A 19853-nucleotide genomic window follows, 5' to 3' on the forward strand; every position below is an offset into this window, starting at 1 on the left:
TGGCACAGATCTGCAAGGTCTCCACTAGCACAGATCTGCAAGGTCTCCACTAGCACAGATCTGCAAGGTCTCCACTAGCATAGATCTGCAAGGTCTCCACTAGCACAGATTTGCAAGGTCTCCACTAGCACAGATCTGCAAGGTCTTCATTACCACAGATCTGCAAGGTCTCCACTAGCACAGATCTGCAATGTCTCCACTAGCACAGATCTGCAATGTCTCCACTAGCACAGATCTGCAATGTCTCCACTAGCACAGATCTGCAAGGTCTCCACTAGCACAGATCTGCAAGGTCTTCATTACCACACATCTGCAAGGTCTCCACTAGCACAGATCTGCAAGGTCTCCACTAGCACAGATCTGCAAGGTAGCTGGTGCTTTGCGAGCTCTTGGAGTTGGAAATCAGGGGTGGACTGGGAACTAAAAGAGGCCCTGGAATTAATTACTGGGGACCAAAAGAGGCCCTGGAAATAAGGTTCATAGTAGCCCCATTTGACACATTTTCAGCAAGCCCAATGCTTTTCCTATGAGAAAATTTGGAAATATCACACAAAAGAGGCCCAGGGTGCAGAGGCCCACCGGGAAATCTCCAGAGTTCCCTATAGGCCAGTCCACCCCTGTTGGAAATGGTCCATCATGCGCATGAAAGGCCCTGCCACTGATAAAGGAAAGGTGCTTGCAACCTGAGCACCTTAAGGATCTGCAGAGCCCCGGCTGGCCCCCATGGGTGTGTCTGCCTAGCTGAGACTTGGGAAGCTGGCAGTGCTTGAATGTCCAGCCTGAACCCATTCTATATTTGGCTCAGGAGAAAGACAAAGCCTCAAGGATTCGTTTCTTGAGCTAAAGGTACACTCTGTAAAAAGCACAGGAACTAGTGGTACAGCGTGCCAGTGACTTATATTACACTTCCATCTCTGCCTGTAGGTCACCTGCAGGCCACATGTCAGACCCTCAAAAGTTGTCTCGGGCTTTAGTTCTACCGAGATGGATGAAATGAGGACCAAGACTGAGGGGTACTGGTATTATTTAGGTTACAAACTTTGTAAAGCGTCTTTAAAAAAAAAATCACAGACGAATGAATGCGACTTTTAATCATTCCATACATAAATGCATGGGGCTTTCCTTAGGCTCCTTGCGGTTAGAAGGCCGTTTTTGGGCGCTCCAATTCCCTGCTAGGCAGCCTAGTTTCTTCACCAGCCATGCTGAATAGGTGGCAAACACGAGGGGCAGCTTCTCGTTGTCCATTCAGCTCAGCTGGATAAAGGGCCCCTTTTAACACGAGGCTCTTTCATTGAGGACCGCCGCGCTTCCCAGCCAGGATTAAAGGATGGCTTCACAGTCGCCAAACCAATGGCAGGCGATGTACTTCCTTCCTCCAGCAGCACCCCCTTCCTCTCTGTCCCTTCCCAGGTCATCTGCAGCGGGGCTGGGAGAAAGAGGCAGAGAGGCAGGCAGCCCCCGGGCTCTCGGATTTCAAAGGCATTGAGCGGGCATCTCCTGCGCCCTGCCTTTCCCACAGTGGCTGCCCGACAGGCGGGTCACTCCCCCTCTGCATGGTCCATGTGACAGCCGCGGCCCAGGCTCCTCCTCCTCCTCTCCTGCTGCTGCTGCTGCTGCCGCTGCCTGTCTGATCGGATTACTGCCTGCTGCACTGGCTGCTGCCTCCACTGCCCCGGCGAGAGGCTGCCGCACCGCACAGCGCCTCCCTGTCAGCAGCGCTCGGCATTGCGCCCCCGGTGCCCCCCTTCCTCCTGTCACTGCATAATCACCCCCTGATTACACTGTGCTCATCTCTCTGCCCCCCTGTAGTGCACTGCACACCCGGCATTCTCTCTCTGCATCCCGGCATCCGCTCGTCTGTCGGTGGTCGCCTCGCTGCCCCCCGGGGTGCACCTCCCGCTGTGGCGCCAATGCCGACCCCCAGGCGCAGTGGGCTCGCCCAAGACGTGGCTATGGGAGCCAGGATATCCCCCTCCCTGGAGCTGGGGGCAGCCGGATGGTGAGAGTGCACGCAGACCACAGGAGCCTTCACTGCCCCCCAGCCAGTCACAGCGGCCGCCCCTCTTCGCCGCATGTCCCACCTCGCCGAGCCCGCAGAGCGCTGGATGTGCCGCCCTGCTGACATCCCAACTCCCCGCTCCTCGATGGACCTGTGACGGACCGCGTCCCCCCTGTGTGCCCGCTTGCGTGGATTGGGTTTGGATTGTGTCTGTTTTCCGGGGCTCGGGCAGCAGCCCACTTCATCACCCCCTATTCCTTCCTTTGGGATATTACCTGCGGATCATGGAGACGGTGGACAAGGAATGCGGGGCCCTGGGGGGCCTCTTCCAGGCCATCATCAATGACATGAAGGTAAGAGCCGTAGATAATAGCTAAGTGCACAGCGCCCACCACAAACAGGGTGGAATCTTAGCGCTTCATCATAATATATGACCTCAGTCTGCCAGCAGTGGGGGTGGCTTCCGATGCAGAGAAAGTGGGGGGCCTCTGTGCCTTTACTCCGCATTGCATTGCGCGTGCACAGATGTGCGCGTGAATGTGTCTGTTGTTTGTTTTGGGGGCGCTACCTCTGTCTGTCTGGCTGTCACGGCCATGCAGTGCCGTGCACGCAGGGGTGGCTTTTGCCCTGCGTCTCTCCCACGCTGCCGCAATGGCCCCTTCCCGTCCGCTCCAATGTGCGGGAGGACCTAGGCAAATCCCACCCTTGTCTCTATAGCGCCTCGAAGCCGTCTTTATGTGCGTTAGTGTGTCGATTGTGAGCCCCCAGCTCCATGAAAGGCAAGTCCGGAGAACGTGCACTCCACAGACACGGAGCCCGTTTAGCCTCTTCAGGATATGGCACCTCTTCTGGTGTATGTGTCTCTCTCTGGCACCCTTTGCCACCTGGGTCAATATGTCTCTTCATGTTCGTTTATAGCAAAGGGGCAACGTCTTATGCAGGGCTCAGGGCACGCACCCCCTAGCCCCCTCCCATATCGTGTAAAGGGGTTGGGGCAAGCATCTCTTTGCGCCGCTGAGAGCTCCCTCTATGGCTGCCCGCAGCCGCCTTCACTCCAGACAATGCTGTCATTGCATGGGCGGAAAAGAATGAATTAAATAAACGAAAGGGGGCGGGGTTAACCCTTTGGCGGCCGGGGGATGCAGCTGTGCGGTGCTACCGCCAGTGCAAGCGGAATGGCTGCAGAGTAGGGGTGGGGAGGAGGGAGGAGGGGGGAGGGGGGGGGCGCCGGCTTCCGAATGCTTTGCCATTCTCCTGGCATCAGCCGTGTTCTATACACAGAAGTGGAAATGGGCATTTCAGGTCAGTTCCTGAATGCGATCCAGTGATCAGAACGTATTGTTTAAGACGAGAACAACATTCATTGGTTGTGTTGTTGCTTTTTGGGTGTTTCGTCCGACCTAGTAAAGGGTTTGGAGGGCACCTATCCTTAGAGAGGCATTGGGGTGCGGACCACGCGATTGGGCGATGGGGAGGATTGTAACGCCCGCTGTCCCCTCTGAGCTGCAACCCGCAGCGGGCTGCAGTGGCATGCCTGTCAGGCGCAGGGCAGATCGTGCCCCCGCCCACCCGGCTCCCGTTTATCATCAAAGGCAGGCAGGGTGAAAGGGTTAATGACAGCGCTGAGCAACTGGCAGCGCGTTCCGTCACTGGTCTGTCAGAGCATCTCCCCGCCCCCTCCGCTGGAAGGAGACACAAGCGTTAACACTCTGCATTGGACCGGGCACCCACTGCATGCAGCGAGAAGCTACGTCACTGCCATACATCGTGTTATGATACATGTTCATATGTATAGTGCATATAGTGCCCAGAGGTCGCTTCACACCGCCGACAGTAGCAGGAGACGGTGCGGGAAGTGGGAGCGCGAGCGGGGCACTGAGCTGGCAGCTGGGAGCTGTAAGAATGTACACGGCGGTCGGGGTCTATAGGATGCCATCGAGTGTGGTGGGGCATTGCCCATATAATTGTATCTTTTTGCGCCAATAGAAATCGGTGGTGTCAGCACGCGTTACCGTATGGAAGGGATCCATTTTTTTTTAAAATAAAGCGCTTAATACTACCGATCGGAAGCCTCAAAGCACTAGAATTGGTAATGAATAACAGTAAGAAGAAGGGGGGGGGGGGATACCGCAGGCGCAAGGGTGCCCACGTAATGACCTCGTTGTCTAGACTAGAAAAGGCTCCCCAGGTGTAGCGGCCGAAAAGACGCTTCCTTGCACCTTCCCTGAATTTTGTAATGCCAATCTCGTGGCACGGGCGGGTGGAGGACGATCTGAGGTTACACTAATATCGGCACTGTTGGGGCTCGGGGCTAGCTAGCCTTTTGGTTGATGCCCCTAGCTGAGCTTCTTTCTTGGGCTACCACCAAATGGCAAGGGGCTATGGCCCCCTCAGCCCCGCCCCCTTCACTCCCACCAGATGATGGCCGGATAAGGCGCGCCCCGCCTTGGGCACTGGGTAGCCGGGCCTGCAATTCAGGTGAGGTCTGGGGAGCCAGAGTGAGTGACGTGCTCAGTGCCCCACACCCCAGACACGAGGCGGCCGGGTAGCAGAGCTCTGGCCTGCCTACTGGGTGCATGGACCGGGCGCAGGTGGGACGTGGAGCCGTTCACTAATGGGCGCAATAGTGAATCTACAGACAGGCCACTGTGGAAGATGAGCCCTCATTGGAGAATCTTGCTTAAGGGTCTTGGGTGCTCTCAAAGCTTTTGGCCAGGAAAAGAAATGGCGGACGAGTGGGTGCACGGGGCTTAGCACAAGGAACCGAGTTTTGCCCGAGTGTGGGCATAGCCAGCTTTGCTGCACCCGGCCTAAATCGGAGTGTGACAGGCAGCCGCAGCAACATATGATCGTTGCCAAGCCACCGGGTCTTATGTAGTGCGAACTCTGGCCTCTTAGTTCCTGGTCCTGCAAGAAAAGAATGGGTTGCGCAGGTTGGGGAGAGAATTTAGATCGGGCAGATGCCATGGCAGTGCAGATTCATGCAGATAGGAAGAGTGGGGTGGGTATTTGGAAATCAGATGCGAGTTCCCCTGGTGGACCGGTCTTGTTTGTGCGGGCATATAATGGTCTTTCAGGTTGGGGTCAAGGCTGTTGGCATTGAGTGTTTCTGTTTCACGTCATGGCGGCCCATAGCTATGTGGAGTTTGATAGAGTGGGTGGCTGGAAGGTTTGTGGTAGATGAAAGTAAGTGTGTACTTATGGGATAGGAGCTGTGGGCAGTGGTTTACTTTGCTGGCTTTGTAGGCGAGACCGAGTTCTAAGCCATGGACATCCCATTGGAGGACCGTGTGCATTCCCGGGGAAGTCCCTTCAGGTCATTCTGGGTCAGTTCTTTATCTATGGACAAAAGAACCTCAAATTCATCAAATGCAAGGCCTAGGTTCACGTTATCCTTGCATAATTTACATCATATGGCCAGGGACGTCATTTAGTGGTCACCATGGAAGTTCTTGGGCACTGGAGTATCAGGGGCCTCACCACACCAGGTCTGGGGGTGGCCAGCCCAGTCCTCACCCAGCAGGGTGAAGGCTGGGCCAGGGCTTGCACCGCAAGAAGGAAGAGCTGACCATGACATGTGGCTCGTGTCACATGCCACGTTCAACTCCAACCCCTTGTCCTCTGCTTCCTCCTGGCTCATATACAGGAACCAGGAAGCTCTCCCAGCTTCCTAGTTCCTGTTTGTGAGCAGCACGGAGGAGCAGAATTTGGCCTGGAGTGATGGGCCAAAGCTGCAAAAACAGGTAAGAAGGCTTTTTGAAATGTTAAATGTGATGTGTATTTTGCATGTGTGAAGTGCGTGTCAGATGTATGTGCTATGGGTCAGTGAGCTGTGGGTGAATTAGAAGAAATGTGATAATGTGTGTGTTTGAATGGGTGGGTGGGTGTGCCTGTGTGAAGAATGCAGTGAGAGTGGATGTAAGTGAACGTGTATGAGTTAGTGACTGGTGGGTGAATGAGTAGGAATGCGATAGTGTGTGTTTGAATGTTCTGGGTGGAAACACAGCTGTTGGACGCACCTGAAGGTCGTGTGCCATCACTTCCTGTGATGTCACTTGGGTGACTCGCCTTGGTGGCAGATGTGCTGTCCGCCCTTTCAAAATAGTTGTTGGAGAGTGCTGGTCAAGCTGGAAGGGACTGTGCATAGGCTTGCAGACAGCAGGAAAGGTGGGACCACCGGGGGTTGGTGCAGGGACCTTGGTCTCCTCTGACACCATCTTATGACCATAGTGGTATGAGACTGTTGCCCCACTATTGCTGTTTGGCATATGGGTGGGTTCAATGTCTCACGGCCAGGGAGTGTGACACCTACTGCCTTGTTCTGAATGGCCTAAATGTGGCGAATAGGTTTCTTGTTCTTGGCAGTGCCCTGTGGTGGATTGGAGTCCATAGTGTGGTGTTGGAGGGCCTTCCTGTGCCGACCTGGGCTTGCCTTATTTTAAGACTTTAGATGTGTAACTTCAGCCCCTGCGCTAGGGGCATTCTTGATCCGATGTCTTTCACTTTACAGTTCTGTATAGATGCCAAGCAATTTGCATGTGTGGTGTTGGCGCTCATGGGGGCTCTGCCTTACTCGGGGCTGGACTGGGACCTAAAAGAGGCCCTGGAAATAATTACTGGGGACCAAAAGAGGCCCTGGAAATAAAGTTCAAAGTGACCCAATATGACACATTTTCAGCAGGCCCAATGCTTTTCCTATGAGAAAATTTGGAAATACCACAGAAAAGAGGCCCAGGGTGCAGAGGCCCACCGGGAAATCTCCAGAGTTCGCTAAAGGCCAGTCCATCCCGCCCTCAGACTGAGAAGTAGGGTGTGGTAAAGCATTATTATGTAGGCCCATAGGCGTAGCCAGGACTGTCCAACAAGTGGGGTCTCAATGTAGCTGGGCCCTCCCCAGTGACATTAACATCTGTAAATGCCCAGACAGTGCTGCAGAGTGGGCACTGCAGATTGTGGGTGGGCCTTGCCTAAGATTCCGTGGTCCTGTATCCACCAACGTACAGGACGCATATCCCCCATACATTAACTCTTAAGCGCCGAGGCTCGTCCTATTTGCATAGACATGCATAACAACCCAGCAGTTAAGGGATAATAAGCAAACCATGCTTTCGGGGGAAATTTAGATTTCAAACTTGCAATAGATTTTTGTATCATGGTCTTCCTAGCTTTGGCTCTCTGTGGATAGACAGGGTTCGAAATTAAGATGCAATTAGCAGGAGCTAGAACCAGCTTCTGGGTGGCTGGCATCACCCAGTGCGCAGAAGCTAGCCCAGGGAACCAGGAGGGAGTGCACTGTGCATTTAAAATCTAAGCTTCACACGTGGGTGGCACCTTTTGCATGACCCATTATATTTAAATGTGTGCTAATACTTCTTTATTTACGCTCTCAAACACTGCAAGGAAATGTCAGAAACGCAGGTTTGCAAGGCACCAGTTGGCCAGGGTAGAATCGGGAGCTCAATAGATCCCTGCAATTTCAAACCCTGGGTCGTGTTTCCATGCACGAGCCCCTTAGGAGTCGATGGGCTTCCGAATGAGTTTAGGCAATTCACTGCTCCACCCATTACAATGTTTTCAATGTGACAGTAGCTTTTTTGCTCCCTAACATCTATTGCTGTAATTTGTCTGCAGATAGAAAACTGTAAGATGGCGCGTGTTTAGTTACCTGTTGTGTCTTTTCTCTACCAGTGCATATATCCTTACCGGCTTCATAGCTAGTTTTCGATGTTTCAGTATATCGAGTTTATTCCACCCTCTTATAAATCATGTAAATGCACGATTACATCTGTCACTCTGTCTGACCCCAAATGACCAACCTGAGAATGATTTTGCCATGTCCTAAGGTCATCTTACAGTTGCACCCCTTGCTTTCGCTGACCTTATGCCTGCACATTTTTATGCAGGCCCCAGACACGCGCAACAGTGAGACTCGATGAACAGAAACTCAACCAGTACTCACTGCTGGCGCCAGATGTGAACGCGGGTCGGGATCAAAAAAGGGTCCTGCGCCCTGCAAAATGGGACCCCGGCGTGGTGCTGGGGAGGCAGCTGGGTTTGACGGACAGGCCCCAGCTCCATGTCCTATAGCCTGTCTCTTCCAAGCCACTTGCAGCAGCTAAGCTGCTCTCCGCCACCAAGCCCCAGTTACAGGCGGTGGTCCAAGTGTATGAAAAGAAGTAGTGGAACTGTGTTCCCCGCTGGCCTGCCCCGGCTCCCCAAAAACCCCATCGCCGCGCCCTGGCTCCCCACAAACCCCATCGCCGCCCCCCGCTCCCCACAAACCCCATCGCCGCACACCGCTCGCACACAATCCAAACCCCCAAACAAATTCATCTGCTCTTTAAGGGAATGTTCAGTGCAGTGCACTTAAGTGAAAGTTTAACTTCTTCCTACACTTTCATTTTAAAACTAAGCCATTTCGGAACGGTTTCTTTTTAAATTAAAAGTATAGGAACAGTCAAACTTACAACAACATAAAAGTAGAGGAGCAGCGCTTCCAACTTCTCCCGCCCTCTTCGACCACTGGCTCTAGACCTCTCTCTATAATGACGCAGAGTGGGAATGAACCACAGATATGGGCCCGGCCCAGAAGAACAAGTTATTTACCAACTCGTAACGTTCATGCAACTGGATGTTCCTCCAACGTATTCCACATCTTTGACATGTAATGCCCACAGCTGTACACTCCGGAAACTTTTTTGGCAGAGGGCGTCCTGCGTCGATGACGTCAGGTCGATGTCCCTCGAAGGCCTCCGTCGAGGGCGACATCACTGGATGTTATAAATAGGACGCACAGCGCTCGTAGCCTCAGTTTATGTTTTTTCCCCCAGAACGTGTGGCACCAATCCAATGCCTGCTGGACTGCACATAGCCTTGCGGAAACGTAAGCTGCAATCGCATAGGAAATTCTCCAGAGGGGCAAGTCGGGAGGGCGATGTGGGGTACGTTGGAGGAACATCCAGTCGAAAGAATGTTACCAGTTGGTAAGTAACTTGTTCTTCCAATTGATTGTGTTCTCCAACATATTCCACATCTTTGACTCCCAAAGCAGCACCAGAAAAAGGAGGAGGGAAAAGAATTTAGAGTACCTAATCAGAGGGTGGAATAAATAACCACCTTACCAAAGGCCATATCTTGACCATGAATCGTATCCAGGGAGTAATGTTTAAAAAAAGTGTGGATAGAAGCCCATGTCGCTGCTTCACAAATATTCCCAATAGGAACTCCCCGTTGGAGGGCGGTGGAAGTAGCCACGCCCCTAGTGGAATGAGCATGCAACCCTTCAGGAGGGTCCTTACCCGCCAATTGGTAACACTCAGTAATGGTGAGGATAATCCACCTGGACAAGGTCTGTTTGGTAACAGCCTGGCCCAAACGGTGTCCAGCATATCCTACAAAGAGTTCATCGTCCACTCTGACCCTGGACATACAAGAAATGTTACAGCTCGGAGCTCTCCTCGGATCCAACCGATGGAGCCACTCTTCTTCCTTACCAGGAGGAGGAGGAGGATAGCAAGATGGAAGAACCACCTCTGGCTCAAATGAAATTCAGAAACTACCTTAGGCAGAAAGGAAGGATGTACCCACAGTACAACCCTGTCCTTGTGGAACACAGTAGAGGGTGGCTTAGATGAAAGTGCCTGCAATTCACTCGCTCTGCGAGCGGAAGTAACCACAACCAAGAACACTGTCTTGAAGGACAAAAATATCAAAGGACAAGAGTGCAAAGGTTCAAATGGAGCACCCATTAAACATTTCAAAACCAAATTCTAATCCCAAACCGGCACCTGGAAAGGGGACGGTGGGAATGTATTAGTCAGTCCTTTAATAAACTGAGAAATCAAAGGAATCTTAAAGTAAGAACATTCTTCAGCCGAGCGCTTAAATATAGACAGCACCGCCAGGAAACTTTTAATGTACCTACACGAAGGCCCCTGTGGGCCAAAGAAAGTAAGAAAGACAAAACCATAGGAATGGAACACTGAAAAGGATCAACATTTTGTCCTCTGCACCAGTCACAAAACTTGCGCCAACGGTAGTGGTACAGGGATTTTGTTGCCGGCTTTCTGGCCGAAAGCTACACCTCCATCACATCATCTGGGAGGTACCAATCCTTATATCTCAACCTTTCAGATACCAAGCGTGAAGGTTGAGAGTCCTGACCGCTGGATGGAGAACCTGACCCCCCTCTCGCGAGAGCAGATCCTCTCGCTAGGGAAGCCGCCGTGGAGGGCAGATGGACATTTCAAGAAGGTCCAGGTACCACGCTCTCCTGGCCCAATCTGGAGCAATGAGGATCATGTGAGACCCGAACCTCCGTAACACTTGAGGAATGACGTGGACTGGAAGAAACACGTACAGCATTGGGAATGACCAATCCACTACGAACACGTCTCCTAAGGCTCCTCTCTGAGGAAATTCCCTTGAGCAGAATCTCTTGCACTTCTGGTTGGCACTGGTGGCGAAGTCATCCACTTGCGGGGTTCCCCAAAGGGCGAAGATCTCCTGAAGAACTTCCTGAGCCAACTCCCACTCGTGAGAGACCGTGCTCTGCCTGCTCAGAGTGTCCGCTGGCGCATTTCCATCTCCGGCCAGATGAACTGCCGAGATCTAAATTCCCTGCTGGATGGCCCAGAACCAGAGCTGCATTGCCGCTCCGCACAACGGGAGTGATCCTACACCCCCTTTTCTGTTGCGGTAATGCATGGCCACTGTTGTCCGTCATGATCAGGACACTCTTCGCCCGCACAGACAGCAGAAAGCCTGAAGGCCCTCAGCTCTAACAGGTTGATGTGGAGTTTGGACTCAGACAGAGACCAACGACCGCTGGCGGTCAAGGCGTTGGCATGAGCGCCCCATCCTGTGAGGGAAGCATCCGTCACTACAGTCACCTCCGGCAATGGTTGCCAAAACGGCTCCCCCTTCATCAGATTCCCTTCGTTGGCCCACCACAGAAGATCCTGAGAGACAGAGAGTGGAATCTGAACGGGATCCAACATCTTGCCTGAGAACTGCGACCACTGCATCTTGAGGACCCATTGCAGGGATCTCCTCCTCAGTCTGGCCTATGGCACCAGAAAAATGCAGGATGTCATGAGGCCAAGCAACCTTAAGAATTCAAAAGCTGGGAGACTCTGGGCACATTGAAACTTGTCCACCATCTGCACAATGTGATGAGCCCTCATCTTGGGAGGTGAGCACTTCCCCAAGGATGTGTCCAACATAACCCCTATGTACTGGAGCTGTTGGGAAGGTGTCAGATGCGACTTCTTGAAATTGAGGGAGAAGCCCAGCCTGTGGAGGGAGCGACAGGTGAGACCGAGGTGAGCCAATGCTTGCTCCGGAGAGCGCGCACCGATCAGCCAGGCGTCCAGGTGGGTGTAGACGTGAATCCCACCTCGCCCGAGATACGCTGCCACCACCACCACTAGCTTTGTGAAGACCCTCGGACGGAGGTCAATCCGAATGGCAGGACCCGAAACTGAAAGTGCGAGTCGCCAGCCGCAAACCTCAGGTACTTTCTGTGTTTGGGATGAATCGGCACATGAAAGTAAGCATCCTGTAGGTCCAGAAACACCAACCAATCCTGAAGTTGAAGGGCCTGGAGGACTTGAGAAAGAGTAACCATCTTGAACTTGTCTTTCCTAAGAAGTGTCTTTAACCAACGCAAGTCCAGGATGGTTCTCAATCCCCCGTCTTTCTTTGGGATAAAAAAATAAGGGGAATACCATCCTTTGTTCCTCTCCGCTAAAGGCACCAGTTCTATAGCACCTTTCTCCAGCAGGGTCAAGATTTCCTGCACAAGGAGCGAATCTGGAAGCTTCAAAGAGAGTTTCCCCGGTGGATTGTCATGAGGCCGCTTTAGGAAGGCAAGGCAGTAGCCATGGGCTATGGTATGCAGACCCACGCATCCGAAGTAATGGCTTGCCACTCTTCGAGATGCTGAGACAGTCTGCCCCCAACCGGCAAACCATGGGACATGGCCTCATGACTGTTTTGGAGCAGCTGCGGCTGTGCCCGAAGGCAAAGAGGCAGTCACCTGAGGCACCTCTATTTCCCCAACCACCCCGGGTACTTTTTCGCGGACCCCTTTGACTGGCGGCCCCTCTCGTTCCACCAAAGGAGGAGTAGTAATGAAAAGAACCTCCCCTCCACTGCTGTCCCCTAGGACGAAAAGGCAAGGTTGACTCACAGCTGCGCTTAAAGATTTTGCAGCATCTTTCGAGGTCTGCAACTTCTCAAGGCTCTCGTCAACCTTATTGCCAAACAAATGTGCGCCATCAAAGGGCATGTTCAAAAGACAGGCTTGCACATCCGGGGCAAAACCCGACTTCCGCAACCACGCAAACCTGCATATAACGGTGCTCGCAGCCATGGATTGGCTAACAACGTTGGCCGTATCCAAACCTGACTGAAGGGATTCACACATGGCATCCTTGCCATCTTGCACGAGAGCAAGGAACCCATCCCTTTCTTCCCCCTCAGGAATATGCTCAGCTGCTAAAGAAACAGTTCCACAGAGTGTGTGAAAACCTTGCTAAGGCACAAGTGAGTTGGCTTATTTCAATGCCATACTCCTCGCAGAAAATACCTTGCGAGCCCAACCGTCGAAGCATTTGTCATCCCTATCAGGAGGGATGGTAGGGTACGCCGCCTGCCTCGAGGTGGCCGTAGCCGCCTGAACCACCAAACTCTCGGGAGTGGGGTGAGTGGATAAGTAGCTGGGGTCGCCAACCATGAGCCTACTGTATGACGACTCAGCATGAGCCCAGGCTCAGGCCTGCCAAATTCCACTTCCAGAGAAGTGTCCAACCCACTGTCATCATGGAGGGTTTGCCTTAACTCCTCCAATTGACTTTCTCCAGAAAAGACAGGAGCCACATCATTCTCAACAGGGTCCTCAAAGTCAGACCTTTCTTCCTCCTCATATATGTCACCCAGAGGGAAGTGAAAACCTGGCCTGGGGACAGGAGAGGGCCTGGTGTCCACCACTGGCCTCACAAACTTAGCAGTAGCCTTCCTTGGAGGATCCACCAGATCAGGGAACTCCAACGGTACATTTTGGGCAAAAATCCCCGAATGCATCGAGGGCGCCGAAGGCTTCGACGCCAAGAGCGTCGACAGTTTTGGCGTTGACAGCGCCAAAGGCTTTGGCGTCGACAATGGTGCCGACGGCAACGATGGCTGTTAAGAAGGCAAAGCCTCGACGTCTGAGTCAGAGGAACACGGCCCCGACCGGCAAAGCCTTGACGTCCGAGTCAACGCAGGCTTCGAGCCCTTAGCAGGTTGCAGCGGTCTCGCTGGGGACGAGGACCGAGACCTGGAAGCACATCTCTTGCGACTTTCTGAAGCCTTGTACGAACGGGACCTCGACGGTTCCCAATGCGAGTCGCGTCGCAGATCCGAGCCCGAAGGCATGCGAGCCGCGGTACGAGACTGTTCCCTGTCGGCTTCATCAAAAGGCGTGACCGGGACCATGCCCTGCGATTGATAAATCGCCAATATCTGCTCCTTAAAAGCAGCCCATTCCTCCAGAGTCGAGGACTTCGTCGGGCATGCCACTTTCCTCGCAGCGCCATCCTCCGAGGAGGACGGGGAAGGCGACCGGTGACGGCGCTTCCAAGAATGCTGCGACCAGGAAGAAGAATGGCGGGAAACACTCCGGGACCGAGAACCCAGGGCCTCCTCCCAACGCAGAGAGTCACCTCTCGAGTCGTCGGTGGACACCCCTTTGGATTTCGATTTTCGAGACTTACTGGGCTTAGAACCCCTACTTACCTGAAGCTTCACCTTACACTCCTGCAAGGCCTTGGCAGTCAGCGACTGGCATTTTGAACAGTCGTCAGTGTCGTGACTGTCACCCAAGCACCACAAACAAATGCAATGCAGGTCAGTGATCGTCATTTTAGACTTGCAGTCCCGGCAAGTCTTGAAGCCAGACCGTGGAGTTGGAGTGGTCGAAGAAGACATCTCTACGATGAAACACGCGAGGCGTGCCGAGTTCTCGAAGCAAACACGTTTGCGGAAAAAAAGGAACTGAGGCTATGGGTGCCGTGCATCCTATTTATAACATCCGGTGACGTCGCCCTCGACGGAGGCCTTCGAGGGACATTGACCCAACGTCATCGACGCAGGACGCCCTCTGCCGAAAAAGGTTCCGAAGTGCACAGCTGTGGACATTACATGTCAAAGATGTGGAATACATTGGAGGACACAATTCATCCGAAACAGATTTTGCTGGATGACTGCGCTTCTTACCAAACTCTTTCGTTGCTGAATATAGAGACTACACTCTTGACCGTGATACTGGCCTATAGGTGAAAGGGGGCCATGCTGTAGGTCGTGTCCCCACACTATTGGGCAGGTATACACATAGGAGAACACAACATAACATGAGCAGGATATATGGTACCTTGATATGATATGGCATTTATAATGCGCATGTACACAAGTGTTTCAAGGCGCGACGAGGCAAGGAAGGGGGAACAGAGGGAGGACAGAGACAACTATCTTATTAGGCCAAGTGACATTGAGATCGCGCAAGTGCAGTGGAGGGGGGAGGGGAAAAGTGCCAGGGGAAAAGCGGGGGCAGTGCTGTATATGGGATCAAAACAATAACAAGAAGTGCAGCCAGCAGGTGGCAGGTGCAAGGGTAAGTGCAGGCAGTAGGTGCCCAAAAGTGCAGGTAGGGGGACTGTAGGATTAAAGATACAAACCCAAGTGCAAGGGTTGCCAGGAGGCAGTGGGGGTGTGCAACTGGGCAGGTAGCGACCTGGGCCAGAAATCAGAGGGTAGCTAGGTGACCAGTGCAGTATCAGACAGGAAATCAGCAGGGGAAGAGGAAGAGAGAAGGCAGAAGCAAAGAGGAAGGTCTTGAGGTGCTTCCGGAATCTGAGAAGGTTCTCCTTGACTTTCAGAGAGGCAGGGAGGCCCCAGCCGAAGAAAGAGATCTACCACCAATTCTTTGCTTGGAGAAGAGACTGACCCTGAGGAAGTTGGAGGTGGAGGAGCGAAGAGCTTGAGTAGGAAGGTATTTACAAAGAGAGTGTTGGAGGTATTGAGGCCCCAGGCCCCAGAAGGCCTTGTGGACAATGCAGAGGGTCTTGAACTTAATCCTCACAGCCACTGGGAGCCAATGCAGAGATTTCAGTGCTGGAGAGATACGATCCCTGTGCTTGAGGCCGAGGACAAGTCTCACAGTCCTGTTCTGGATGAGTTGCAGAGAGTAGAAGCAGGCAGATTTAGAAAGAGGATGTTGCAGTAGTCCAGCCTAGAGAGGACCAGAGTTCTAGAGACAGTGAGCTTCTGGGGGAAGGAGAGGAAAGGAAGAATACCTCTGAGGAGGTGCAGTTGGTAGTTGTTGGAAGCAGAAGCTAGCCAGGCTTTTGTAAGGTACAAGTAGCCAGCATATAGCAGCACATTTTCCAGTCCCTGACTCACCATCATAATGATTTGTGACCAGTACTTGTCAGCTGCTACTCTTCAGCACTTGCTCGTAACCAGGTACCCCAGTGGCCACCATCACAGCACGAGTAGCACCCACGCCAGCACCCCTTCAAAACGTTCAGGCAAAACAATGTCCAATTTTATTTGTAGGGATCCATACAAGTGTCCCCTATATTACAAATGCAACTGTGGTAAAAAAAATGTAAAAAGTAAAAGCAAATCTCTTAAATGAAAGTTACTAATAAAGACTGGCACTTGAAAGTCAAATGACCTTCTTGCAAGACAATGTTTTTAAAATGTGCACTTTATAAATGCAAGCATTGATAACTATAGTTCTAAGCTGCTTCAAGATTATTTACAAACAGTATGTCAGGCTAAAGTACATACGGGTGAGAGTTTCTCTGAGACAGGCTGACCTACATCACTGCTCAGTGACTGGAATTTGGTCAATAAATTAAACAAGATACAGTGAGGTAAAATGCTTTGCTCAGAATCCTCTGTGTTATGTGGGGATGCTGGGATTTGATTGTAGATTTCCTTGTCCCAGAGTTTGCAATTTAGACAGCAGGGAAGAGTTTATCTTTCATATTCCCTCTTCAGCTTTTTGAGCAGCAGACATGTCCTGTTTACTAACTGAATGTCAAGCTGTACACTTTTACATTGTGTAATAGTTCTGACTTGTAGACTGCCCAGTAAATCTGAATTGCAAACAATCAACTCACAAGATAAACCAACCTGCCAATATGTAAATCTGAATTGCAAACAATCAACTCACAAGATAAACCAACCTGCCAATATACAGAAACATTAATAGAAACAGTTTTGGGTAAACATATTTCTTCATAAGGTCAGAGTCGACCTCACACACAGGTGCAGTGGTGTGCAGGCTAGGAACAGATCTCAGCCACAGCTCCTCAATCTGCTTGGGTACCTTCCCAGCTTTGTGCCTCACGCATCTTACTATTTAATCTCAACATCAAAGTCACACTGGTACCCAGAACACTGGCCACTATCACACCACTACTACCCCGCTATCTAAATTGCAAACTGTTGAACCAGGAACTCGAGGCAAAGCCCAGCTCCCCCACATTACACAAATGATTCTGAGCAAAACATCTTGCCTCACTGTGCCTTGTTTAATTTAACAACCAAATCTCCAACTGAGCAGTGATTTAGGTCAGCCTGTCTTGTAGAGAAAGTCCCCAACCCCCCTTATTTACTGGTATCTCAAGTCCTTTCCAACCACTTGTCTAAAGAATGCAGTATCTGCGTGGTATCTCAGCGCTGAACGCAGGAGAGTGAGAAGAGAAGTGGAGGAGAGAATGAGAACGGATAAAGGGGGACTGGAGAGAGGGTGGGGGAAATAGTGCGGTCGAAGAGGGGCCAGTCAGAACTATGGGATTCGGGAGACAGTAGCTCCTGTTGCATGGTATACATTGCATTCGTTTGGTGTTGAATGAGTGTGTGGGGCTGAGAGGTCCACGCACGCTGGGAAAAGCTGTGCCAGTGCTGCTGCCTACAGCCTCAAAGTGCACGTCCTTGTTTGAGGCTTCACACCCGCGCCCTAACCCCCAGCGGTGCTCAGGCCTGCATGCTGCACTGCTAGCAAGCCGTGCGCAAACAGTAGCTCTCATCGCCCCCTCTTCTTTCTCGCTGCTGGCACGGCATTACTTGAGACGGTCCGTTGACTAGAATTGCAACATTTTCCGAGAAAGATGTGCGCACCTGACGTTACACCCTCTGCACAGACCAGTGCTTTAAGTGGGGCGTGGCCTGCCGGGCCGGCCCCAGCAGTCTCCAGAAAGTGGGGCTGAGCCGGGGCCCTCCTGTCCCACACAACATTGGCTGGATGCATTATCCCACCACTGCCGCAGCCGCAACGGGAGATGCGCCCGCCCGCCATTATGTCAGGCAAGCTGACAGAAGTGCCAGCCAGCCACAGTGACACTGAGGCTGGTGGCACTTCTGTCAGTCAGTGTAACTTCCTCTGATGACCCCTCATCAGGGTCATCACAGGAAGTTACTGTCGCTTTGTTTGCCCTCCCCAGGTCACTGACCCTCGAGAACCCGTGGGCTCAGTGATCTAATATGCAGATTAGATCACGGAGCCCGCAGGTTCACAGAGGGTGAAAGGCGCCTCGGGCTCAGAGCAGAGATCACAGAGCCCGAGGTGCCTGTCTCCACTGGCAAAGCTTTATAAAAGATCCCTTGAATTGTGTACGTGTCAAGCCATCTTTTATAAACGTAGAAATATTTCTATGTTTATAAAAGACGGCTTGAAACGTACACAATTCAAGGCATGTTTTATAAAGCTTTGTGGACGGACAAAGCCACCTTGGGTTTTGTCCATCATCAACGCTTTATAAAAGATGCCTTGAATTGTTTACGTGTCAAGCCATTTTATAGAAACATAGAAACATGTTACAAATGTCTGTTTATAAAAGGTGGCTTGAAAAGTACACAAACCATAGTAAGGTAAGCACACAAGTGTGGCTAACTTACTATGGTTTGTGCACTTTTCAAGCCACCTTTTATAAACATAGAAATATGTAACATTGCTATGTTTATAAAAGATGGCTTGAAAAGAACACAAACTATAGTAGTACGCATACAAACATATAAATGCTCACATACATTTATATATTTGTTTGCGCACCTTAATATGATTTGTGCACTTTTAGGCCACGCCCACAATGAAAGCCACGCCCCCAAACGAGGTCCCCACCTCAATTTCTTACCCCACTTAAAGCACTGGAACAGACACTGCGTCACTCGTCAACACCAGAGCTTTAAATATGGCGAGGACTTCAAAAGGGTCCTGCTGGTGACATGGCCTGGAGAGCTTCACTATCTTGCGCTGAAGCCATTAAAGCCACGGCAAAGAATTGTGGCTCTTGTGCCCTTGAGGATGCCAGTTGCCTCCTGTTGCGTCCGTTTGTACTACTAGGCTACCGAATTGGACCTGCAGCATGTTTGCCCTTCTTTGCTTCGTTGACTCATAATTTGTTGCTGTGTTTTTTTTTTACATTCTGTCACAGATATGCACATGTGAATTGCGCCATTGAAATTATCCAGTTCAATCTATAGGTGATTATTTTTGTCCTGTTTTTCTGCTTTGTATTCTGGGACCTGTAGTTCTGCGTTTCCCATTATACGACTCTGACTACAAGTTCCAGAATGCAAAGAAAAAGAACAGGACTGGATAAGCACCTCCAGATTGGAATGGAACATGTTGGCAACTATGTGGCAAGAGTGACCGGCTGAGCATGGAGGGGGGAGAGACAGGCTGGACGCAAAGGGGCGAGAGACAGGCTGAGGATGTGGAGAGTCTAAGGCATGATGAGCATGAAGGGAGAGACAGGCTGAGTATGAATGTAAAGGGACAGGCTGGGTGAGCATGTGCAGAGAAATATAGGCTGAGCACGGAAGAGTCAGGTTTATCATGGAAGGAGGGACAGGCTGAACATGGACAGAGACAGGCTGAAGACTGATAGATAGGTGTAGGCAGGCGTGCAGATTTTTGTATTTGTATTTTATTTATATAGTGCACCAAGCCCGTAGGCATCTCGGCTCATTTCCTAGAGTTACATAGAATAAATATTTACATGGTGAAGTTACATTTACAGCAGATTTACAACGAGATTTACAGCAGGCCTACAACATGATTTTAATTAGTAGGACAGTGTAAGAAAATGCATCATAAAAAGGTAAGTGCAGTAGTCGAGAGTAGTAAATGATGTGCAGGTTATTAGGGCTCATTCAAGGGAAGCCATATATTTGCATTTTTCCTAAAGTTACAGTAGGAAGGTTCGGCTGTTAGGGTTACAGGCAGAGAGTTTTTAGCTGCTAAAACCGGGAAGCTGCTGCCTCCTGCCTTTTGAAGCTTGAACCTAGGGATCATAAAGCAGTTTGATTGCGAGAATATAGAAGATCGACTCGATGAGTTTCGTATGAATTTGTCACACAAGTACTTAGCTGCTAGGTTATTTAGGCATTTGAAGGTAAATTGATAAAGTTTTGCGTCTAATTCTTTGATTGACAGAAAACCAATGTACACTGCGTCTCATCTCTGAGATATGGTGTGATCTAGGGATGTTCATTGCCGATGTTAGCGTGTTATTCTGGAGAATTTGTAGCTTTTTTGTGTTAGTAGAGGGCATTGGAGTAGTCTAGTTTAGGTAATACTAGTGCCGTAGCTAGAGTAATGCAATTACCTGTGGTCAGAAATGGTCTGCAGGCGTTAATTAACTTGCACGTGTATGCAGTAGTGGAGGCAGTCGTGTTGATTTGTCTCGTCAGTGAGAGTGAGTGGTCAATATAGATGCCTATGGTTTTTACATTTTTAGATACCTTTTATATTGTTGCCGTCAATATTAAACAGATAAAACTGTTTGTCTAGTCTGTTGAG

The 19853-nt window shown here is 51.1% G+C and overlaps 1 protein-coding gene across 8 annotated transcripts in view; it reads left to right on the forward strand.

The window, feature by feature from the left end:
* The first annotated feature begins 1322 nt into the window (after positions 1-1322).
* MTSS2 (MTSS I-BAR domain containing 2) overlaps positions 1323-19853 on the forward strand; it is a 443751-nt gene continuing 425220 nt past the window's right edge. For 2 of the 8 annotated variants that reach the window (XM_069654885.1, XM_069654842.1), the window contains exon 1: positions 1325-2352. In XM_069654885.1, coding sequence (XP_069510986.1) covers positions 2284-2352 — 69 coding nt within the window. In that variant the 5' untranslated portion in view covers positions 1325-2283. Of the gene's footprint in view, positions 2353-19853 lie in introns of all 8 variants that reach the window. The other 6 variants (XM_069654876.1, XM_069654850.1, XM_069654833.1 and 3 more) reach the window with 5 other exon arrangements.

The sequence above is a fragment of the Ambystoma mexicanum genome, chromosome 1p (assembly GCF_040938575.1).
Source record: "Ambystoma mexicanum isolate Mex_15411 chromosome 1p, UKY_AmexF1_1, whole genome shotgun sequence".
Classification (NCBI taxonomy): Eukaryota; Metazoa; Chordata; class Amphibia; order Caudata; family Ambystomatidae; genus Ambystoma; species Ambystoma mexicanum.